Below are 25,606 nucleotides of genomic sequence, written 5' to 3'. Positions count from 1 at the left end.
TAATATATATATATATATATATATATATATATATATACGGGGAGTCACGAATTCGCGATGAGCGAATATAGACGACTGAAATATATTTAATAATTAATATAAAACGCGTTTGTAACAATTAAGATAATCCAGCGCGTGATTTGCACATTTCAACTGCATATCGGCGACTAAGATGTAAACTAGTAATTTCTAGTGATATGACGTAATAGAGTCTAGTGAAATAACACCAGAGAAAAAGTTTAGTTCCGTAAAAAGAAGTATTCATTTAATTATGTTACAGAGTGCAAAACATTATCTCGACATGTGCAAGTCATGTGAGATGAGACTAAAATCTCGAGATACATTATGCTACGAATAAGATCTCGAATAAAGAATTTACACTGCCGGAATAATCCAATTTTAGTTTGAAGCGATACACTAAAAGTGATTAACTTTGAGTTTATTTGATTTTGGATAAAGTATCGTCGGAATGTTTTATTTTATCTACGGCATATAAAAGAGATTTAGTTTGGTTTTATTAGTTATATTTTTATTTTGTTTTATTTATTTTATTTTTATTTCTGTTTTGTACTATTAATGACAGAATGTCCTTAAGTCCCAAAGAATAAATTTTGAGTTATTAAACGAAACAAGAATAACAAGACGATTTATGTTAATTATCTTTAATGATGAAATGGGATAATATCGAACCCAGGTCTGAAAATATAAATTATAAAATATGGATAACCAATGTAATAGTTTTAAGATATAATATTTATGTTTTTATGAAATAGAGTAAAAACAACGCTAGTCACGGATTTTATCAATTTTAAGTAAATAGTATGTAAGAAAAATATTATAATCATTATTTTCAATTTATTAATTTATAGATTTTATTTTCCAAAGATATTTTTTATGTTTAAATAAGCAGAAAAGTAAGGCTGAAATAGTCCCGTGACGAAATAAGCAATATTAGAAAATTTTAATATAAAGGGAACTCTTGTTGAACTTATTTTATTTATCAAAAATCAAAATAGGAACTCGCGATGACCCTTTTTTTTTTTTTTTTGACGCAGTGGGAATCCTCATGGATACCACCGCTCTCCGGGAAGAGAGCGGATGGTTATGTGGGACTTCTTGTTCCCCTTGGCCGATCCACGAGTGGATCGGTCAGGGGGCCCAAGACATACCTCACTAAACCCACTGCGGATACCTTCCCGGGCGTTAATGGGGGACGGCCAGGATGCTGGTTTCCCATGCCGACTGGCCGCCCCCCCGCCTAATCCCTCCTTGGGAGAGTGCCGTTGAGGGCGACACTCTCCCCCCCCCCGCGAATGTCATCGTGCGGGGGTCCTCGCGGTTGCGACGCAGGGCGGTATCGACCCTACGTCGCGCCCTCCCAAAGAGTTTGGGGGGCGGGGTCACGGCTCGAGTATCCCGCTCGAGCCGCCACCCCCGCCTTCGAAGCGGTGCTTCCTCCCCCTCCCGAAGGGAGTGGGGATTCGGCATTCGCCCCGGAGGCCCTCTCCAGAGGGTTCCTCTCAGAAGGAGAGGAACCCCCTCCGTGGACGGTGTTGCCCTCCCACCGGTGCCTACGGCTCCCGGTGAGAGGGCCCCACACGTCACGTCTCCGTCCTCGAGAGGGACCCAGGCACCCCGGACGGGAGGGCAATGCCCGCCCGCCAGGGACACGTGGCCCCCCCTCTTGACCCCCCCCGGTTGCGACCTCCCTCCGCCCCTAAGGGTCAGAGTTCACCCGCAACCGGTGGGGCCCCTCCCTCCCGGAGGGTGTGGGGGGGGAGGGGAGCGCCTAAGCGCCCCCATGTCCCCCCCGACACCCTCATCCGGTGTCAACTAATGACGCCGGTATCAGGCGGGCCCCCCGACCCCCGCCGCGGACAGCCGCACCCGTGAGCACGACCGCCGACGACGGCCGCGCCCCCTCCTCTCGACTCTGCCAGGGGTGCTGTTAGGCATCCCGGGCCTCCGATTCGGTGCCTGGCCGGCCGTCGAAAGTCCACGCAAAGTGGACATCTAAGGCCGGACAGGCACCCAACCTCCTTGTGGCCAGGGGAGCCGCAGCGGTAGCAGCGGCTACCCCTGTCCACCGCCGAAGTGCACCGGCGCCACGTGTGCCCCACACATAGACACCGGTAACACCTCGACGCTCCCATAATGTTGGCGACGGTTACCCCGCCGCCAACTCTCCTCTCCCGCCGACCGCCTCCACCAGCGGTCATCTTCTCCTTCTCCTTCCCCTTCATCTCCCCTCTCTCTCTTCTCCCTGCTCTCCTCCCCACCACTCTCGCCCACACCCCTGTGGCCTCCCCAACCCCCTTCGTCGTCTTCCCCTTGTCCGTCTTTGTCGTCGTCGTCGTGTCGTCCGTAGCCGTCCCCGTCGTTACCGTCTCGGCTTCGGTCTCGGTCCCGGTGCCAATCTCCATCACGCTCTCCTCTCCGGAGATCTCCCGGGCCACCCGAGTCTTCCTCCTAACACGACCGACCCCCATCCTCGCGAGGCGCCCCTCGAGCAGTCCCAGCCGGTCCGAGTTGGCGGCCAGCCCCGAGGATATCTCCTCGAGTCTGTCCGCCAACTCCCTCAGCAAAGGGGCCACCGTTGCAGGCGTCTCCTCGGTCTGGGTTCCAGCTAGAACCCCCTTCTCCTCCTGGGTTTGGGTCCCTTGGTCTCTGCAGAACCTCGCGTTCTCCTCCTCATCCTGCCCGAAGCGGATGCACTCTCTACGCGTGAGCTCTGCAGAGACCTCCGTCAGTTCGCGCGTCATGCACCACATGCGTCCGGCAAAGCCCGTAGCTTCTCTCAGGATGGGACTCATCTTCCCATCCGACCGGACTTCCTCCATGATGGCTTCGTTGAATTCATCAACCTCCCTCTTCACCATCTTCCAGATGCGCAAAGACCTCCGGAAGAGGCGCGTCGTGGGGACATCAATGTCCTCCTTGGACCACCATGGGGCCAGGTCTCTCTCCCATGTGAGGCCCGGAAGCAAGTACTTCGGCCTCACCGCCCTGGGGTCTGTAAACCCCCCCGCCGACGCGATCGACGAATCCGTCGACCACCCGTCCCCACTCTCGCACCCGTCGCTCGTTAACGACGGAGTGGAGGCCGGGATGATACCCTCCTCTTCGCCGGGTCCTGGGGCATCCGAAACCCCTGGGCCGGTAAGTTTTCTCCTGTTGTTTCGTCCGTCCATGTTGTTTATTTGGTTTTTTTACTTGGTGGCCTTCCAAGGGTGGTGGGCCGAAACCCTAAGGCCCCACCAGGCCTCTTGTACCTCTACAAGAGGTACCGATCGCTCTTAGCACCCCTCGCAAGGCTATTCCCTTGCGAGGGGTGGGCCCCCCCACCACGACAAGGTGGCGATCAACGGGGGGGAACTCGCGATGACCCTACTTTACAGTCAAGCGTGCGGATTCGCCGGAGTCCCCAGAACGGGGCGCTCAACGCCCATTGGCCGGCGGGCCTACGGTGGGGCTACCCGACGATCCGGGTATATAAGGCGACTCCCGAGACAGCTCGGGACAGTCGGACGCATATCCTAAAGTGACCTGCGCTGGGTCATATCGCGATTCTTTAATCGTCGAAGCGTTAGACTCGTCCACGACGATCGAGCGTAATAATAGTAAGTGGTTCGAATGAATCATACGCGATTTTTAGAAATCGTATACGCTGCGTTCGTTAAAATTGTTGTCGCGTATAAGCGTAACATTCCGTCGGAAACAAATTGTGACAATAGCGTGCGGAATAATAAGTGTAACCTGAGTTCCATTAAGCGCAATAAACAGTGCTGTGAACTATAAAAACAGTGTCTATACTTACTCTCGTACACAATCCCACGGCGATCCTCCTCCGGGTGAATAACGGCACGGCGGCAATTCAATTTTTTTTTTTTTTTTTTTTAACGCAGTGGGAATCCTCATGGATACCACCGCTCTCCGGGAAGAGAGCGGATGGTTATGTGGGACTTCTTGCTCCCCTTGGCCGATCCACGAATGGATCGGTCAGGGGGGGGTCAAGACATACCTCACTAAACCCACTGCGGATACCTTCTCGGGCGTTTATGGGGGACGGCGAGGATGCTGGAATCCCATGCCGTCTCGCCGCCCCCCCCGCCTTATCCCTCCTTGGGAGAGTGTCGCGGAAGGCGACACTCTCCCCCTCCCGCGAATTGCATCGTGCAGGGTTCTCGCGGTTGCGACGCAGGGCGGTATCGACCCCACGTCGCGCCCTCCCAAAGAGTTTGGGGGGCGGGGTCACGGCTCGAGTGTCCCGCTCGAGCCGCCACCCCCCGCCTCCGGAGTGGTGCTCCCTCCCCCTCCCAAAGGGAGTGGGGATTCGGCATTCACTCCGGAGGCCCTCACCAGGAGGTCTCTCTCAGAAGGAGAGAAACCCCCTCCGTGGACGACGTTGCCCTCCCACCGGTGCCTCGTGGCTCCCGGTGAGAGGGCCCCGCACGTCACGTCCTCACAGAGGGGGACCCAGGCGCCCCGACCGGACAGGCGGAGCCTGCCCGGCGGGGACACGTGGCCCCCCCTCGGCCCCCCGGCTGCGACTCCCTCCGCTCCCTTGGGAGTTGGGAATCGGCCGCAGCCGAGGAGGTATCCCACGGCGACCTGGAAAGAAAAGGAGAGATCAAACAACAGTCCTAATCCGAATTCGACGTAATTCTTGCGTTAGACGATCAGGTTTCAACCTGCGTAGCAGCGGCCATCTTTGACGAGAGGCACGGCATGCCGACAAAAGGCAACGACAGACCTCAGTACCCGAGCCGACGGCAACTAAAGGATTTGATACGATGACATCCCACCTTGTTTATTTAGGTAAAAATAAGTGGCGACCACTAATGGTGAAAGCGGGGCGTTCTGTGTCGGTAAATCGTTAACAAAGGGATCTCCCCTACACGTTCGGTCACAATCGTACAAAAAAATTTAGAATATATACTCATTTTCTCAAAGATAGTGAAGATAAATGTGGTGGGAGAGTTTTTGGGAGTATTTCTAGCGCTCTGAAATTTAAGAGAAGGGAGAGACATCACTCGGACAACATTAAAGATCCAATAAAAAATTTAAAATATACTGATTTCTCAAAGATAGTAGGAGTAAATATAGTGGAGATTGCGTCTAGCGCTCTGAGATTTAGGAGAAGGGAAAAACATCGCTCGGTTAAAAAGAATTCTTAGAAACAGGAAAGAATGAGAAGGGTAAATAAGATATAAAAATTTTTTAATATGTTTATATATTTCATTTTTTCAAATATTCTTTCTGGTGTTGTGACCACCAGTTAAGAGGGAAAGCCATAGTAGAGCACAAAAAAGTAAGGCTATTTTTGGAAATTTTTTTGGGTCAATGAAATGATGAATCAAAAATCTGTAAAATGAGCAGTATAATATCATAAACGAACTACAATTTAAAATTTTTTGACGCATTTTTATTACAAAATGGCGGCTGTGCAGCACTTGTCCTGTGGCGCCTATTTTTACAGGAGGGCCCATGGGCGGACATCTACAGTCCGTAATTTTTGACCTAGAACAAAAAGTGAAAGTTTTTTAGGTTCTATATATAAATGGGTATGGAACTGCGTAGGATTTTTTCGATATGTTAATTTTTCGCAAAATAGCGCACGTTTTAAGAAAAACTTGCAAAAAAAACAAAAAAAAACGCCATAAAATTGTTGATAAAATAAAAACCATATAATATAACAAAAAAACCCTACGCAGTTCCATAGAGAAAGGTATTCTGAATATACTGTGAAAATTTCAAACCGATCGGTAAAGATTTATTCGAGTTATGTGTCCGCCTATTAAAAAAAAAGTGTTTTCGAGAAAAACGCGTTTAAAGTTGTAAGTACTGTAAAATCATATAATATTTTTATATGCCTCTAATCGGCAATGCCTGCACCATACGAGAGTCACTATTTATATTTCGGGAATAGGAACAAAAACAAATAATTAAGCTGCGAATATATTTTTATTGTTTTTCAAAGTACTCGCCACGATGATCGATACACTTTTGCATGCGCTTAAACCAATTTTCAAAGCATTTATTCCATTCCGAATGAGGTATCTCCAAAACATGATTTTTGAACGCTTCAATAGCTTCTTCGGGCGATGAAAATTGTTGACCACGCAGTTTATTCTTCACGGATGGGAACAAAAAGAAATCATTGGGTGCCAAATCAGGGCTGTACGGCGGATGACCCATCAATTCGATGTTTTGAGTGCTCAAATAGTCTCTTGTTTGAGCCGATGTGTGAGAGCTCGCATTGTCATGATGAAGAACAATCCGACGTCTCTTGTTTGTTTTCCTTATTTTACCGAAGATTTCTGGCAAACAGATGGTTGTGTACCACTCAGAATTTACTGTTCTACGATCCTCTAGAGGCACTGTTGCAATATGACCAGTTTTTCCGAAGAAACAGGCCACCATTTTCTTTGAAGTGCTTCGTGCGCGAACAACTTTTGTTGGATTTGGTTCATCTTGGAACACCCATACAGTCGACTGCTGCTTACTTTCGGGCTCATACGAATATATCCATGATTCGTCACCTGTCACGATTTGATAAACGTCTTTTGAAGCACCGCGATTGTACTTTGCACCAATCAACACAAGCCTTTTTTTGAGCGATTGTCAAATTATGTGGGATTCAACGCGAACATAACTTTCGCACAGCTAAGTGTTTATGTAAAATCGCATATATGCTGGTGAAACTAATGCTTAGGGATGCCTCAATCTCACAATAGGTTACATGACGATCTTGCTTAATCATTTCGTGCACAGCATCGATGTTTTCTGGCACTACAGTCGATTTTGGACAACCTTCACGAAACTCGTCGGACAGCGAACTACGACCACGATTGAATTCACTATACCAGCAATACACAGTGGTTTTTGATGGAGCTTCATCGCCAAAAGTCAAATTAAGTTGATTGACGCACTCTTGTTGTGATAATCCACGTCGAAAATTGTAAAAAATCATCGCACGAAAATGTTCACGATTCAGTTCCATTTTTTGCCGAGACGAAACTTTCAACTAAATATAAAATAAACAAATAGCGTCCGTATGACAAAATGTTCTGAGTACGTATATCGTCAAAAGTGTCAAACTTTACGATGGAACCGTCAGATGGACTCACATGACATCAGTGTTGCCAATTCCCGAAATATAAATAGTGACCCTCGTACAATTGGCCTTCTTCGTCAATTTCCTGTTGATGTTTGACCTTTCGAATTGACATCTGGTCGATTCTGGCCTGTTTTGCGCCCTCTGTCATGAATCGCTCCGCCTCCTGTATTCGCTTTTCATCTAATTCCATACACAGCTCAAAACTTTTCGGGCCGATTTTCATCCCCATGACTTCGATTATGTGTAAAATGGACAGTAACCCGTCATTAAAAACGCACGAAGCGATGTTCACAGCAATATCGATAATTTTTTTGCCTGAATTCAAAGTTTTTGGGGCCATCGCCCACACTGTCGAATTCAAACTTTCATTATTGTTTTGTGTGAAACCGCCGATGCAGCGAGTGAGAAGATCATCCGCAGTAAGTTGTTCGTAAACTGACTTAATTGCTTCATAAACTACATCAGACATTGGTGGTTTGTGCGTATAGGTAGCCAAAGTGTTAGAAGATTTCGCCCTTTGCCACGAGCACCATGAATTTTCTCCAGTCGGGCAATTGTCGTGTTGGGGATGGTTATCCGTAGATATTTTGTGAAGTAATGTGGTCCATATAGCTGTCTTCATTTTTTCGACTGATTCACAATTTCTACAAATAGCTAACCCGAAATATATTGACAGTTCGTCGATCAGTTTGCCTGTCAATTTCCTTTTTCCTCCCAAGTCTTTTGTGCGTTTCTTCAAATTACGGAGGTAAGTGCCCATGCGTTTTTGTACGTGATTTACGCATTCCTTTTTAGTTATCGTCACGTTTTTGTACGGTTCAGCATCTGTGACACCTTTGAAGGTTTTCGAGTCTTTATCGCCTACATAATTTACATACTGCACATCATGCAATTCTTCAGAGCGCTGGAACATTTCAATGGCAGCATCGACCTCCATTTTTCCAGCTGATCTCTCGTGATTTGCTTCGCAATTGTCCACATGATTTTCTGCCCATTCCTTGTATTCTTCGATGTGTTCTTTTTTTGGCCAGAATTCGTATGATTTGCAGTATTTTGATTTTACTAAAACATCGATAACTGTACCAATATGCCAACCGATAAGTAAAACAAAACCATACAGAGATGAAAAGCCGCGTTTTCGCCATGATCCATCGCCCGACACCGTGATTCCGTTTTTTTTCTCCATTCTCGACAAAAAGTCTTTTTTCTTCTTTTGCTGCATTTGACAGACTCTTCTCGGAAACGATTTTTGTTGCATTAGAAATATTTTCAACAATTGTGTCATAAACCGAATGATAGACCGGGCGGGGCAGTTCCATAAATGCACAAAATTTTCGTATGCCTTGCAAACCAACACCAAGCAATTGCATGGCAAGAATAATTCTGCGATTAATTTCGTAGGCATTCTTGACATATGGGCAACTCGGTATTTCTGTTTTGTCACAATTTTTACAGGATACAACAATTTTAAATCCTAATTCTCGTTTACTGCTTTCTGTAAAACTCACTTCAGAGTAACACACTTTACACACGACGACATTGGAAATGGCGGCAAAAACTGCTACAAAATTTACGATGTTATAGCCAAACGTAGGATTCATCTCAATGTCGGTAACATCACGCCCTTTCAATTTCTTCGCCGATGCGCTGACGTCTAAATCTTCCGGCTTTTCTATTTCATAGCGATTCAACGGTTGCTTGTTTTTCTTTGTCGGCCTTTTTTCGTACGAATCAAAATCTTTTGCACCTTTCTTTTCACGACAACTCCTTCTGTCACTCATAGTTTTCAATAATCACTGCTTATTTTCACTATTATTTGAATATTATGGAACGTATACACGAGGCGAAGCGAAAAAGCGTCCGTTTCAACAATCGAGATTCGGTTTACTAACATTACACACGTGTTCTTTGAATGTATATTGGACATGGTGACACCTATAGGCATTTTTGTATTATAGAATTTTCGGAGAAAAATTCCTTCTCCATCGACTGCCATTACACCTGCTCCCGTACTCATAAATTACAGCGCGCGCCGGAATCACAAAAAGCGCTCGGAGCATACCTGAGAGGCGTTGCTGCAGAATGGAAAATTTGGGTATTTACACATTTTTGCGGCACTCCATTTTTTAGAATATTATTCTTAAGACCCTAAAGCACCTTATAAGCGAAAAAAAAAATTTTCGATTTTTTCAAAATTTTACTGTGGCTTCCTTCTTTAAATATTTTGAATACATTTTAAATGTGCAATTTTTAACATGTTTTCTACATCGCATAATGTTTTTAACATCTAGATTGTTTAGAGACTCAATGTCGTCGTAATCTGTATCCAAGGTCTCAATTATCAAACCGTTTCTTTTATCGTTCATTATATCGGCTAGCCATTCTCGCTTTTCAAATATTTTTAGGTATACGATAGAGGATTCTTCTTCATCTTCTTGTAATTTTTCATTTATTCCAACGATAGCTGCAGTAATCAAGCGTTGAGTTATGCTGTATGGAACGTTTCCATCTTCCCATTGTAAGCCATGATGATGTTGAGTCAACTATGAGGCTTGGCACCTCTCCGATTTTATGAGTAAACTTCATGGTACAGAATATGCGAAGAAATAATGTGATAAAACAAATCCTCTTCTCAGGATTGCTGCTTCCTTTACAATAAACTGTTTATTGAGGATAAAACCTTACAGATCGATGAATGTTGGTACAGACATGACGAGGTCTCTCTCTTCAATGCGACTCAATCGAGAGGAATGACGAAACTCTACAGCTATCTCACATTACTTTGATTATGTATTCTCTTCCCCTCTCTAAACAGCTGTTTGTGTAAACATTTTTTAGGTGATTTTGCGCACAACGTTGGTCAACGGATTGTACTGGATCACACAATCGTGTATAATGAGGCAGTACGCAGTGGTATTATTAGGCACGTTTTCCTTACACTCAAATTCCAATCTCACATCCACTGTTCCGCTCTTGACCGATTTGTTTTGTCGAGAACAGTCAATGATCACAAACGGACCGTTTTGTAAAAACCGTGTAACGGTGAGATTGGGCTCGAAATATTTGTATCCGTAATAGTTCTTGCAGAAACGTGTGTAGATGTCGTACAGAATTGACCATCTGTTTTTATCAAAATCCAAATTCATATCGCTGTACGGATAACTTTCCGAGTTCAGAAAGAGTTTCACGTTGTATGCTTTCGATGGACAAGGAGATAAGAAACATAGCCTTTGCATTGTCTTTTATCCAAATTTTCGCAGGTGCGGTATGCTCGTCATCAGGCTTCACTCGCCTGCCCATGACAATATCATGTACACCACAGGCAATAAAGATAGTGTTCATCTGGAATTTCCACACCTGGTAATTGGATCCGTTGAATTTGATCACGTTCATCATGGATATTTCTTTTGACATCCTGTCCTTTGTTTTTTTAATGCAAAAGAAAAAAACGCGATATTCCTAACCTTTCTCTATTATCACATGGTCAACGAAACAATGACCTGGGTCATAACCCGTTAAAGTTATGATTTGAGAAAAAACGAACACAAAGGAATTTAATTGTATACTGACAATTTTAATGATAATCTAGTACATAACACAACTGACTGCGTAACAGCACGGTTACAGACAATGCAAAGCGCACCAAGAGAAAAAGAATGAATAACCATAAAGTACGAAAAATACATAAAACGTTTAGTCTCTCTCTCTCTAGTAACTTTAGTAACAAAAAATATACATATAGCATATATAACTAGACTGTATACAGAGTGACAACAGACATATAAAAGCAATTAAAGCGCGAAAAACTTAAATAAAAATATTACTTAACATAAAATATACATTTTAAAATGAAATCTATATTGTAAATAAAAAATTCAAATGCTAAAAAAGTTTTGATAAAAAATATAAAATATAAATACGTAAATATGACGATAAAATGACGTTGTTAAAAATCATCATTATTTGGTGATGAAAATGACGTCAAATTATGGTACTTTTTTTTACCCATGACGTCAATAGAGTGAAAATGACTAATTTTCGACGTCAAAATGACGAGGGTATGCTGGCTGGAATATGGGATGTAACAATAATATTGACTCAAAATTCAACCGTTTAATTGATGTTGACTTTTTGCTTAAAGAATTTATAGGATTTCACAATATGTAAAACTTGTTGCAACAAATTTTTGAAGCAGGAAATTAATTATTCGATTAACTTTAAGTATTGTTATAATTTATGAGAGTATTATTTTGCTTTGATTTATTATTATTTATAATTTTATATTAAGTAAATTAAAGTTTTGTTTTATGCATAATACGCAAGATCAGCTGATGCAAAAAAGTGAAATAAAGTTGAAATTAAACAATTTTTTATAGTTTTCTCGTAGTTATTTTCAAGTTAGATAATTTGTTGTCATGTGTTAACAAGAGAAAGAGAGAGAGAGAGAGAGAGAGAGAGAGAGAGAACGGATACGATACTGAACGTCTTCTTTAAACCCTATTTTTGAGTGCTACAAAAAGTTTATAGAAATATCGAATTATTAATTTAGTTTTCTTGAGTCGGAGTCAATAGATATGCAAATTTGCATACAGTTATAAATGTTTTGTTATCAAATGGCTACCCTCTTGCTCTTATTTTTAATGAAATAAATTGCAGGATTAAGAATCTTATCGGCAGCAAATTAAATATAATTGATACAGAAAATAAAAAGAGTCCTCACGATAACAAAGATAAAAATAACAAATTTGTTGCAATTCCATATTGTTTTGGAAGCGTTTTTGCGACTATCGCTCGCCTCGACTTATTGTCTGCGCGAGCGAGCACACAGCTGATCAACCAAAAAACTATATACATAAACACGGCTTGTTATTGCCCGCGCTCTGACTTCGTGTTATTTCCCTTACTTTTCTCCGAAACCGGCGGGTTCCTGCGATCCGATGGTCGATTCTGAGAAAGTCTGCGTTCAGCCGTCTAAGCGACCACAAGTCAGTGATACTCTATCGAAACAGTTTTCGCTCTGTATTCTTCGAAAAGTGCGTCCACCGAATACCTCCGAGTTTGTGGATCTTTGCGCTATAGCGATTTTAACCCGCTCCCGTTGAAAGAAGGACGAGCGAAAGACTACCAGACCAGAGGAACGACACCATAATTATTATTTAATTAATAAAATTAAAAGGAGCCTTCGAAAACCAACCCGGCTATCGTTAATCTTCTTTAACATTCCTTGCCCACCGATCGTTCAATAAACGATTAAAACCACACATAATTTTGGTCCTTCGAGCCGGATCGGTGGCAAGACGAAACCAAGCATTGACGATCTGCCGGCATCATGTCAAACGTGGAGGAGATAATCAGCGATCAGACACAGCTGATGTACTCTGTCGCACGAGTTCTGCCAAATTTCAAGAAACTTGGCCAAGCACGGATGACTCGTGCCGCTACCAAGGAGCGCCTCGCCAACCTGAAGGTCATCTTTTCGAAGTGCCAGGAACTCCATTCGAAAATCACTCGTCTGGCCAGTGATACCCAGAAGCAGCAACTGCCTTACTTCAAGGAGCAGCAGTTTTTCGCCTGCGAGGACGTCTTCAACGAAACATCCGACTACATGGCAGAAATTCTCGAAGCCTTCAAACCGGGACCGCGGCATCAGTCAACAGCCTTGGACGTAAGCAACCCTTCCGAATTCTCTCGCCGGTCGTCATATTTGCCAAAGCTACACTTACCGACGTTCGAGGGAGGCTTTGATAAATGGGAAAATTTCCGCGACCGATTCACATCGTTAATCGCTAACGATACCTCGCTGTCAAATGTCGATCGTTTGCATTATCTTTATTCGTGTGTAAAGGGTGAAGCTAGTAAGGCGTTGAGCCACCTCGCGATTACAGACGCGAATTACGTCGTCGCGTGGAACCTCTTAATTTCACGTTACAAAAATAAGCGACGCTTGATTACCGGGCATTTGCAAACATTAGTTGATTTACCCGCGGTTCCGAGTAAAAACTCCAAAGACCTTCGGTACCTTTGTGATCAGACCAACGCTGCGATACATGCGTTAAAGAATCTCGGGCGTCCGGTCGAGCACTGGGATGATCTATTGGTCTTCCTCGTTTCGCAAAAACTCGATAAATCAACTCGAGAGGCGTGGGAGATAAAGCTTGGCGAAACCAGCGAGTATCCTCGCTTTAAAGATCTTACGCAATTTATCGATACTCGAATTCGCGCATTCGACGCGATCGCTCCCGCGAATCCGAAAGAGAAAGCATCCGAATCGAATAAACCGGCAAAACGCCACGTACTCGCCTCCAATTCCGGCGTTCCCGCGAACGTCACGTGCTCTGTCTGTAAAGCCAAACATTTATTATACCAATGCTCGACCTTCGCTAGCAAAACACCGTCCGAACGATTCGAGTTAATCCGTCTCAACCGACGGTGTATCAATTGCTTCAGCGCGAAGCACGTTGTGAAGGAATGCACGAGCCCGCGCACATGCAAACAGTGTCAGAAAAAGCACCACTCGCTCTTGCATTTTGACACATCCGCCAATCAAGGAGATACCGTCGAATCCGCGGTCGCGACGACGTCGAGCGACTCGAGTAATAGCGACGTCACAACGCATCTCTCCACAAACATGGTGTCACCGCAGGCCGCGATTCTCCTTGCAACTGCCCGCGTTCGCGTGCATTCGCCACAAGGACGAGTAGTTACTGTTCGCGCATTGATTGATCAAGGTTCCGCAGTCACGCTTATCACCGAATCAATCGCCCAATGCTTACAGTTACCGCGCGTCAAGCAAGCCGTTCGGATTGCCGGCATCGGCGATAAACAATCCGTATTGCATCACGCAGTTACCGTCATCGTAACTCCTGCGTTCGGCGATGAACCTGCGTACTCGACGACCGCTCTCGTTCTCCCCTGCTTAACAAAATATACGCCAAATCGTACAAATTCCGCGTGTCGCTGGTCGCATATATCCGAATTGCGTTTAGCCGACGGAGATCTCATGAGTCGCGATCCGATCGACGTCATTATCGGCGCCAACCTGTATGGCCTGATCCTCCTTGACGGTATTCGAAAGGGATCCGTTAACGAGCCTACGGCTCAGAAAACCACTCTTGGCTGGATCCTCTCCGGACCCGTCACTCCCATCTCCACTGATCCACGCGCATCTGTGCAGGTGCATCATGGAACCGTCCTTGAATCTCTCGATTCCATTCTCCGTAAATTTTGGGAAGTTGAGGATATTCCCCTCTCATCTTTTCCAAATCCCAAAGATCTCGAATGTGAGGAACATTTTTTGTCCACTCACTACCGCACGCCTCAAGGGCGTTACGTCGTTCGGTTACCCTTTAAAGGTCACACCGCATTCTCGTTAGGCGAATCGCGCGCCGTCGCCTTCGCCAGCCTTCAACGCCTCGAACGGCGTTTCCTTTGTCAGCCGGAAACGGCTTCCGCCTATCGCGAATTCCTTACCGAGTATCGTCAACTCGGCCATATGACCATCGCGCCACCGGATAATCGCTGTGGGAATGCACTTCACCGCTATTATATCCCGCATCATGCTGTCGTACGAGACAGCAGTGCCACGACGCGCTTACGCGTCGTGTCGAACCTCGGACGGCACATCCTTAAACGATCACTTGATGGTCGGGCCTAAGCTCCAGCTCGATCTCGCAACGGTGCTAATGCGATGGCGTCAGCATTGCTATGTCTACACTGCCGACATCGCAAAGATGTATCGGCAAATTCTAGTTGACCAACGCGATGTTGACTACCAGCGGATTCTGTGGCGAGAGTCTCCGGAACAACCAGTCAATGAGTATCAACTACTCACAGTTACCTACGGCACCGCTTCCGCTCCTTACCTCGCTCTCCGTGTTGTGCGACAGTTAGCGCAAGATGAAGGCGCCTCATTTCCGCTCGCGGTTCCGGTTCTCCTTTCGCAACTCTACGTCGACGACAGCGTGTTCGGCGCCGACGATAAAATTCTCGCGCGCCAGACTCGCGACCAACTTGTCGCTTTATTAGAAAAGGGCGGTTTTCGCTTGAGAAAATGGGCGAGCAATTGCGAAGATTTCCTATCGGATATTGATCCGTCCGATCACGGTCTTGCCTGCTCAAAGGAGCTATATGATGATGAGCGATTGAGCGTGCTAGGTCTCACGTGGGACCCGTGTCGCGATGTCTTTCGGGTTAAAGTTTCCCTCCCGACACATATCTCGAAAACGAAACGCGAGATCTTATCGACCATCGCCAAACTATTTGATCCGCTCGGTTGGATCACCCCCGTCGTGATTACCGCAAAAATATTTCTGCAAACCTTGTGGCAATTAAAATGCGATTGGGACGACGACATTTCCGGCGATTACGCAACCGACTGGGAACGCTATTATTTGCAATTATCGTGCCTTCATCAACTCAAAATCGCGCGCTGGACGCGATACGGCTCTCATACCTTGAAAACGGAGTTACACGGTTTCTCAGACGCCTTTACGAAAGCTTATGCGGCGGTAGTCTACCTCCGTAACATTAACATCGACGGATCGGTCGACGTTTTCTTGCTTGCCGCGAAGTCCAAGGTCGCCCCTCTCAAAACATTAAGCGTTCCGCGTCTCGAGTTAGCCGCTGCACATCTTCTTTCGCGCCTCGTGCAGTTTGTTCAAACGACGCTTTAACTGCCGAACATTGAAATATATTGTTGGACGGATTCCACAATAACGCTAGCCTGGCTAAGTAAATCGCCGTCTTGCTGGCGAACGTTCGTAGCAAATCGTGTCGCGGCCATTCAAACGACCTTACCGGACATACCGTGGCGCCATGTTCCGACTTACGACAACGCCGCCAATGCCGTGTCCCCTGGTCTTGCTCCGGAGGAACTAGCTTCACATCCGTTATGGTGGCACGGACGCCCGTGGCTGTCTTTGCCTCCAACCTCTTGGCCAAACGGCAATCTCATACAAGATGAGATCACATCCACCAATCTTTTGGAGAAACGAAACGTACACGTCGCGGACTCTCCGGCTCCTCCGTTATAAGATCTCGCTTTTCGCTTCTCATCATGGCCGAAATTACTTCGCGTGACCTCGTATCTAATTCGATTCGGGAATCTCGCGCGACGGCGAAATCAATTACTCGAACGCAGTTCGCGCGTCGACGAAATCGCTGCAGCCAAAGCGTACTGGCTCCAATGTATACAGGCAGCTATGTTTCCCGCTGAATTAGTCTGTCTCGCTGCGAAAAGATCCGTGTCCAAATCCAGTCCGCTTTCATCTCTCAATCCTTTGCTGAGCGACGACGGACTTATCCGCGTCCGCGGACGTCTACGTCACGCTCGCCTGCCAGACGAAGTACCCGATCGTCCTTTGGTCGCATCCTCTCCTTTCCCTCATCATCGATCATCACCATCATCGCATGCTACACGGCGGTTCACAATTCACTCTCGCATCCTTACGTTCCGAATTCTGGATTCTTCGCGCTCGCACTTGTACCCGCGCAGTCCTTCACAAATGTGTGCGATGTGTCCGCGAGGCTGCGACCATTCCAAATGAACTTATGGGAGATCTTCCGTCGGTTCGCGTAAATCGCGCGGCGCGACCGTTTTCACACACGGGAGTCGATTATGCTGGTCCTATTCTGTTACGAAGTACACCCGGGCGCGGACATAAGTCTCATAAAGCGTACATCGCCCTGTTTGTATGCCTCACTACTAAGGCTATCCACCTTGAAGTCGTAACCGATTATACTTCCGCAACCTTTATCGCAGCGTATCATCGGTTCGTGTCCAGACGAGGTCTTCTCCAGGGGATGTATTGCGATAATGGCACAACTTTTCAAGGAGCCGATCGCGAATTAGCCGATGCACATCGTCGCGCCCTCCGCGATCCAAATTTTATTGAAGCGACCGCTTGCAAAAAAACATCGTGGCATTTCCTTCCCCCAGCCGCCCCACATTTTGGTGGTCTCTGGGAGGCCGGTGTGCGTAGCGTCAAAACGCACCTCAAACGTTGTATAGGTGCTCACACCCTCACGTACGAAGAAATAAACACCCTTCTCTGTAAAATCGAAGCGTGTTTAAATTCTCGACCGTTATCCGCCGTCTCCGAGAATCTGGAAGACTACCGCGTTTTAACTCCTGGGCATTTTTTAATCGGCGCTCCGTTAGCAGCGGTTCCCGAACCCAGCGTTCTCGACCTGCATGAAAATCGACTGTCACGCTGGCAGATGACGCAGCGTATCACCGAAGGTTTTTGGAGATCTTGGCGCAACGATTACTTGCTCACCCTCCAACAATGCCCAAAATGGCGAATTGTACAAAAATTAGCGCGCGTCGGTCAGTTAGTTCTTCTACGAAATCTGCAAGCTCCCCCGAGTCAATGGGAGCTCGGCCGAATTGTTGCGTGCCATCCCGGAGCCGATGGCTTGACGAGAGTCGTCACCGTCCGAACGAGCCGCGCAGAATATAAGCGCCTTATCACCAAAATCTGTTATCTTTCCGTCGACATCAATCAAGAGATGTCAATGACATCCGGCTCGGCGGGCGGAGATAAAAAGTAAAGCAAGCACTTGCTCTTATATATATCTCGTTTTGTTTGTTTGCTTTTGTTTATTTGTTTTAAAATTAATCAATTATATTCTTATGTATACCTTTGTCACTGGTCTCGTAATCACAATAAGACTGTTCAAATCGATAGAGTGGATCTCTATCAATCGATTGTAAACGTTATCGTCGTTGGTGCAAACCGAAGTGCATTTCTTGTTCGTCACAATGCGCATTTCGAATGTGTTCATTTGAGGCGGGCGGTATGTTTTGGAAGCGTTTTTGCGACTATCGTTTGCCTCGACTTATTGTCTGCGCGAGCGAGCACACAGCTGATCAACCAAAAAACTATATACATAAACACGGCTTGTTATTGCCCGCGCTCTGACTTCGTGTTATTTCCCTTACTTTTCTCCGAAACCGGCGGGTTCCTGCGATCCGACGGTCGATTCCGATAAAGTGCGTTCAGCCGTCTAAGCGACCACAAGTCAGTGATACTCTATCGAAACAGTTTTCGCTCTGTATTCTTCGAAAAGTGCGTCCACCGAATACCTCCGAGTTTGTGGATCTTTGCGCTGTAGCGATTTTAACCCGCTCCCGTTGAAAGAAGGACGAGCGAAAGACTACCAGACCAGAGGAACGACACCATAATTATTATTTAATTAATAAAATTAAAGGGAGCCTTCGAAAACCAACCCGGCTATCGTTAATCTTCCTTAACATTCCTTGCCCACCGATCGTTCAATAAACGATTAGAACCACACACATATGTAGAATCCATCTCCGAAAAAATATCAGCCAATATTAAAAAATCGGATGTAAATGTAGGATATTGTGTTTTGAAAAATCTAAACAACTAAATTAAAACACATAAAGACAAGAATGATGACTCCAGCAATTCAAATGTTGTATATAAAATCAATTGCAGAGACTGTGACGCAACTTATGTTGGACAAACAAAAAAACAATTACGTACCAGACTTAACGAACATAAAAACAATTTTAAATTAGACTATGCAAGACATTCGGTGATTTCTGAACATATTTTCAATAATAAGCACACTTTTGACTGAAAAGAGACTGAAATATTAGATCATGAAATCAACTATAATAAAAAACTTATTTCTGAAATGTTATACATAAAAGAACATAAAAATAATATAAATTTAAAGAAAGATATCGAATCTCTTGAAAGCTGTTATTTTGACATTTTAGAATAGTTATCTGACACACTTTTTTAATAAAAAAAGTTAACCTTTAACTATTGACAACACTATTGACTATATAAACAGGCTTTGATATAATAATGACACATATTATTCCTTGATATTGCTGAGTCGCAACAACCAACACAAAACATCAATATGTAAGTTATTGCTAATTTATATTTTTCGGAGTGTTTTTCATTGAAATCCTTTTAATATATCTATTTTGTGGGAAAAAAAGACTTGAATAAATGGGACTCATCTCGTGAAGATGCCGGAACAGACTGTTCGCGCTGTCCAACGATGAATTTGGACTCCGTGCATTTATTTGAGAGATGGTCTTAAACATAAGACATCTAAGAATAATTGTTTCAACCATTGTAATTAAATTGAATGATAATTAAAGTTTCGTCTTTACATAGCTTGCGAGATTATGTTTAAATTTCTTTATTATATTTTATAATTTTATACTTGCGGTTAATTGTATTGATAAAGACCTAGTAAGGTCGAAACATCTATATTTATATTATGAATAAATAATTTTTAATTATCCTTACATCTAAATTATTTTGGCTTGTTTATTTGACCTACTTTTTATGTTTTATTAATTTTAAACTTTACACAAGCGTTGATTTGTATTTTTATTGTTATAAATTTAAATATTTAAAATAATTGTTTAACTAAAATATACAATAACAATATATATATATATAGTGTATTATTTATAATATATTATATATGTATTGTTTATAATATATATTATTTATTTTGTATATATATACATATATAAATACACACATAATAATTTACAATAATAAGAATATTAGATCGGCTCTCTTAATATAAAACGCAATATACACCTCCTCCTTCTCGGTCATAGAGCCAAACGCGATGTTAATGAAAATTAAACAAAAAAAATAAGGAATTTGTATCCTATGTCACGTCTCAGTGACCTTCCTACTCTCTCTATCCCTAGGCTAGAAAGAATAAAGCGCTCTCTATTTTTTATGAGGCAACCTGCTTACACCGGCTATACCTTAGGGACGCCGAGACCACGGACTATACTGTGGAACTAGGGACCGAGTATTGGGACGTTGGGGATGGGGAATTTTAGTTACTACTGTAAACAGGATTTCTACTAGCAATTCTTTCTAAACTAATGAATTTATCAATTGATCGACTGTAATTTTCCCATTTAAATAGTTGTTAATTAATAAATTTAATAGCGAAAATATTATATAACTCTCAAATTTAAGGTCTTGAGAATCCCTCATGGGGTTTTATTATTAAACAATTATTTAAATTACACGAATTATCGGTTTTTGTGAAGTCTCGCGTTTATCATGTGCAATGGATCCGGAATGTTATCTAAACAGACGAGAAATTGGTCTAAATCGATGTTTCCCTCTAAAACGTCTGTTAGTAGGGCGATAATTATACTTATTATTGTATGAATTTCCTCGTTAATTAATTTCCGGTTTTCTTCAATAGTACATTCTGATAACATTTGAGAAATGATTCAAATATTTAAATAACTAGCATATTGATCGATTTTAAATGAGATATCCGGACACTGTTTTTCTAAGAATTTTATTAGATCCTGGGAGATTTCTTCCTCTATTTCCGATACTAAATCACACAGTTCTGTGAATAATGATCATTCAAAAATATCGTGGTTAAAACCAAAAGAATTAGGTAATTCGTCAATTGAGGATTCAATCTTTGTGTCGGGGAAGGTTCTTTCGTTCGTAAAGAGGGTTTTGTCAAGGGCTTGTTGCTGGAGCCAACGTAAAGTAGATGCGGCGCGGTTAGCACGAGCCTTTTTACCTGCTCTATGATTACGTTTCTTTCGATATTTGATCTTTTGTTTTCGCGTCTTCATGAGGCATAGAATGGTAGTGAAATATCTAATTTAATAAGGGTATATTGTCAGGGGGATATTAATAAGAAAAATGTACTGATGGAGATTGCATCAATATCGTATTAATATCTTCGTTAATTTACCGCTGAATCCCATCAATTGTATTTAGGTAGACATTAGGAGAATAGTTAAATATCTAGATAATTAGCAATATTGATCGATTTCAAATAAATTGTCTGGACACTGATCTTTTAATGATTGTATCAAGTCCTTACGATGAGTTTGTTTTTGAGAAGTATCTTCTTCTATTTGTGATATTAAATCACACAGTTCTGCAATTAATAACTGTTCTGAGAATTGGTCTTTTATTGTTTGTACTTCGTCCGTAGGATAAAATTGTTTCGGGAAGTTATTTCTTTCTACTTGCGATACTAATTCGTGTAATTCCGTGATTAGTAACTGCTCTGAAGAATCGGTTTCTGAACTAAATATATTAGATGGTTTGTCTGGCAAGGATTCTATTCCGGAGTCAGGGGGAATTCCTTTGTCTGAGATCGGTGATAACTCTGGGAAGTTGGTTCTGAAGTCAAAATAATTAAGTGTTTCTTCTATTAAGGAATCGATTGAACTTGGTAGTTCGGGAGTCGAGAATTTAAAGGAATTAAGAGGTTGGTTGGTCGAGGGTTCGGTCTTAATATGAGGAGGAGTTCCTTTGTTCGCTACGAGCTTATTGTCAAGATTTAGTTAAATAGATGAAGTCTTCAATCTTTTTATAGTCTCCGGAGAAAAGGTAACTTTTTCACACGATTTGATGCGAGGTTTATTATCTGGTGACCGTCGCCTAAGCCAACGTAGAGTAGATGCGGCGCGGTTAGCACGAGTCTTTTTCCCAGGTCTGTGATTACTTTTATTCCGACGTGCGATCTTCTGTTTTAATGTTTTCATTTATAATACGTTATGGAATAGTGGGAAAATAGTTATCAATTTAATATAAGGATATTAATGAAAAGAATGTACTGAGAGAGATTGCGTTTATTGAACCAAATCCAGTTAACTAAAGAATTTATCAAAATAATATATGTTAAATTATTGATCTCCTGGTATCTTTTTATTAGGAAAGAAAGAGGTTGAAGAAACGTCTACAATCAGAGCAGCGAGGTGCGCGACATAGACAGTAGCATTCTCGGAGGTAGAGGAAACGTCTACAATCAGGGCAGCAAGGTGCGCGACATAGACAGTAGCATTCTCGGAGGTTAAAGGGAGTTGGTGGGAGAATGGCCTTTGGTGCGATATTCAGAGCTAGGGGCGATAGAAATATGAGAATGAAATGAAGGGAATTATTAGAATAATAACAGGAGATCTGTCTTTATGTTAGAATCTATTATCTAATATTGATGTATTTTCTTATTGATAGGACAATTGGAAGATGATTGGATAATGATTGAAGGAAATCTGCGTGACCTTCGAAACTCGTTCGAATTTTTATGTAATGCTGGAGTGTTGGATGATCTGTGTGATTAACAGATTCCTACCTTTAAGACGACGAACTCTTCGTAGACCTGTGATGTGCCTGGCCAACTTCGCTCCCTCGCAAGGACCTCGGTCGTGGGGTGCTTATGGCGAAATCAAACTCTAGGTTGTACGATGCTCTGAAGTTCTTTATTCGTTATTAACCCGATTACAAATAGTGCGCAATTAAAAATTAAGAAGTCAGCGAGGTCGACGGCTAACTCGTGACTTGAACAATATACCAAGTTACAAATTTACGCGGGGTTACAGCGATTAAGCATTGTTGACAAAGTTATATGTTCCGAGATTCGCGTTATAGATCGTTATGATCTTTTTAGGATAATACAAAATTGTTGCTGCTCTTCTAAACTCGCGACAATTAAGATGTAACTCTTATGATGAAATGCCGTCGCGTGATTTTAGGATGGTACGAAATTGTTGCTGCACTCCTCGGCTAGCGACAATTTAAAATGTACACTGTAACTTTTCTATGATAAAATGCCGTCGTGCGGCCAGATTTTCTAGGGTTTATATATCCCTCGAAACCGAAAAATCTTGGTGTCGTGTGCAAATTTTTGGGTGGGAGGATTCCTACGAAAACGCTTTTCTAGGAAGATATAATAAATTTTCTTATAAAAAAAGAGGGTGGTTTGGGGGTCCTGAGAAGGCAACGAGTGAGCTCTTCTTTTGACCAAATATGGTCAAGAGGATCTATCATAACCATATATGGTGATAAGCGACGAAAAAATCTAAGAGAGAATAAGTCGTAAAAATTTATGATTTGTTGGTTCTCGAGGTCCATGACGTGCAGATGTTAGTATCCCGAGAGGCGCGGGGTTGCTTATCGTATCAAGATCGGGGGCGGTCCGGGTGAGAAAAGAAAGTTCAAACGGTAGCCGCACGTAGGGGTTCTATTGTTCGCTTGCTAGCTTCTATACGTTTCTGAAATCGTTTTCTATATAATTCTCTGCTATATTCTAGTTATTGCAATTTAATATAATGAAATGAAGTTATGATTGCTAAATTATAGTTATGATTTCACAACATGGTATATTCTTATATAGTTACGATGAAATGTTGTTATATTCATGGAATCCTTATTTATGTGAATATATTAAAAAAGGAGAATAACATCTCTGATACCAAGTTGCAAGAATCCGAATAGTTTCAATCATTGATAATAGTGATAAAGATAGTAAAGTTCCATAAATATAATTACAATTGAGGCGCATCGTTTACGTTATCTTATAAATTAAAGAAAAAATTTTATAGAATATTTTATGACAAATAGTCGGTCATTAGAATTTATCAATTTTTATAATTTATTCATCATTGTGTGATTAAGATATTTATTCAGACGATTCATCATTTTAACTATTCCATAAATAAGATTATTCAATTTCAAACATGTTGATTATAGGGTTCACACACTGATTAATAAGATTAAAAAATAATAACTGTGAGACGACCCAACTGGCTTAAATTGATTATTAGTATTAATTCGATGTCATATAAAAGAAAAAACAACGTTTCGATCTTAAGTTTAGGTCCTTATCAAGTCTAAAATTAAAAACAATACCAATAAATGTACATACAAGAATTTCAATTTTAAAAAAGCAAAGCGTAAACCACGATTGTAATAACAAATTAAAACGTACCTTACAGAATCTTTAATACAATATATAATTAAGTTTTTTTATTTTACACATTTCTATATAAATACTGTGTCAAGTAAAACGTTCCGTATGGATGGTAAAAGCGAACTAAGTTAAACAGCCTTGATTATTCTATCATAAATAGGATTCAAATTCTCTGTGTCTTTCTGTAGGTTGATCGTGTTGTTACATTTTTTTATAAAAAACATTTCAGCAATCTCTCTTTTCCTAGTGTTTGTTTCTCGATGTAAAATATTTAAGGTTGTCCATTTAAAGTCGTGCGAAAAATAATTTCTATGTTTGCTTATAACATTCTGTTTGCTGACATGTATTTTTATATTATTCATATGCTCTTTAATCAGAGTATTAAGGTGTCTTTTAGTTTGTCCAATGTATGTGGCGTCACAGTCGTTGCAGTCAACCTTATAAACTATCTCGATCATATCGGCTTTAGGTAATTTGTCTTTTTCGCGTTTAATAACAGTATCTAGTTTTTTTGGAATCGTATAAATAACACTTAAGCCTGTTTTCTTAATAGATCTCTCAATAGCTTTGCTTAGGTTCTTAACAAACGGCATTAAAATACAAGACAAAATATCAAATACATTATTTTTGTCAACTACGTTATGAGAATTTCTTAAAAAACATGTTCTTTTATACACATAACGCTCGATGACCGTTCTAGGAAAACAATTGTTTGACAAGATTTTTTTAACCATCTGTAAGTTCTCATTATGAAACCGTTTATCCGATAACAAAATAGCGTGATCGACTAAGTTGTTAATGATGTTAACTTCGTATTTAAACGGATGATTAGAATAGTAGTTTAAATATCTACCGGAGAAGATGGGTTTCTGGTACCAATTAGTCAATAGTTTGCCATTGTTTCTAAAAACCAATGTATCCAGAAAGTTAATCTTGTTATTTATTTCTGTTTTATGCGTAAATTGTAAACGGTGATGGTAATTATTAAACGTAGTCAAAATAGTATCAATTTTATTGCGTGGTACTACTGCAAAAATATCATCAACATACCTATAATAAACTAAAATGTCAAATTGTAAAGAGCTTAAACACTCTGTCTCAAGATCATCCATAACTAAGTCTGCTAAAATAGGTGAAAGGGGGATCCCATTGGAGTACCATGTATCTGTTCATAAAATTGATGATTGAAACGAAAACTAGTAGATTCTAATAGAGCGTCAATTCCATATAAAAATTGTGCCAAACTAAAGTTTGTATTACATGAAATATCCCTCCAACGTTTTTCAATAGATTTTAAAACTAATTCCTTAGGAATGTTTGTGAATAAAGATGTAACGTCAAGGGAAATTAACATTTCACTATCCTCAATACTCACATTCTTGATTTTATTCGAGAACGTCCAACCATCTTTAATATGTGAGGTAGGTTTCGTAACTGATCGTTTCAATATATCATGTAAAAAACGCGCTATACTGTAAACCGGACTCCCAAGTGACGAAACAATTATACGTAAAGGCGCGTTAACTTTGTGGATTTTCGGTAGACCGTAACACCGTGGGAGATTCCCGTTCGTGGTATTAAAACGTTTATATGTCATTTCATCAATCAATTTATTATCCCGTCATGATTTGATTAAAGAATTGATTCTACTAGATACTTTTTTGATAGGATCTTTTTTCAGTTTAGTATAAGTACATTGATCATTCAGTGAAACATTCATTTTGTCAATATAATCTT

The 25,606-nt window shown here is 42.0% G+C and overlaps 3 protein-coding genes and 1 pseudogene across 3 annotated transcripts; 3 read left to right on the top strand and 1 right to left on the bottom strand.

Annotated features, from left to right (window-relative positions):
- Positions 1 to 5,875: 5,875 nt before the first annotated feature.
- LOC114936094 (uncharacterized) lies at positions 5,876 to 7,905 on the bottom strand (annotated as a pseudogene).
- Positions 7,906 to 12,449: 4,544 nt separating this feature from the next.
- On the top strand, positions 12,450 to 14,774 carry LOC114936120 (uncharacterized). The gene has a single exon (XM_029309155.2). It carries the CDS (start codon positions 12,450 to 12,452, stop codon positions 14,772 to 14,774), a length of 2,325 nt encoding a protein of 774 aa, XP_029164988.2.
- Positions 14,775 to 14,850: 76 nt separating this feature from the next.
- LOC114936114 (uncharacterized) lies at positions 14,851 to 15,792 on the top strand. Its single transcript, XM_029309143.1, has one exon. It carries the CDS (start codon positions 14,851 to 14,853, stop codon positions 15,790 to 15,792), a length of 942 nt encoding a protein of 313 aa, XP_029164976.1.
- Positions 15,793 to 16,669: 877 nt separating this feature from the next.
- On the top strand, positions 16,670 to 17,671 carry LOC114936105 (uncharacterized). The gene has a single exon (XM_029309132.1). It carries the CDS (start codon positions 16,670 to 16,672, stop codon positions 17,669 to 17,671), a length of 1,002 nt encoding a protein of 333 aa, XP_029164965.1.
- The last annotated feature ends 7,935 nt before the right edge of the window (positions 17,672 to 25,606 follow it).

This window comes from Nylanderia fulva, unplaced genomic scaffold, assembly GCF_048542155.1.
Source record: "Nylanderia fulva isolate GAGA-0341 unplaced genomic scaffold, ASM4854215v1 Scaffold185, whole genome shotgun sequence".
In the NCBI taxonomy this organism is placed as follows: domain Eukaryota; kingdom Metazoa; phylum Arthropoda; class Insecta; order Hymenoptera; family Formicidae; genus Nylanderia; species Nylanderia fulva.
Note: the sequence above shows the minus strand (reverse complement) of the source record. Positions and strands in the feature narration are given on the sequence as shown.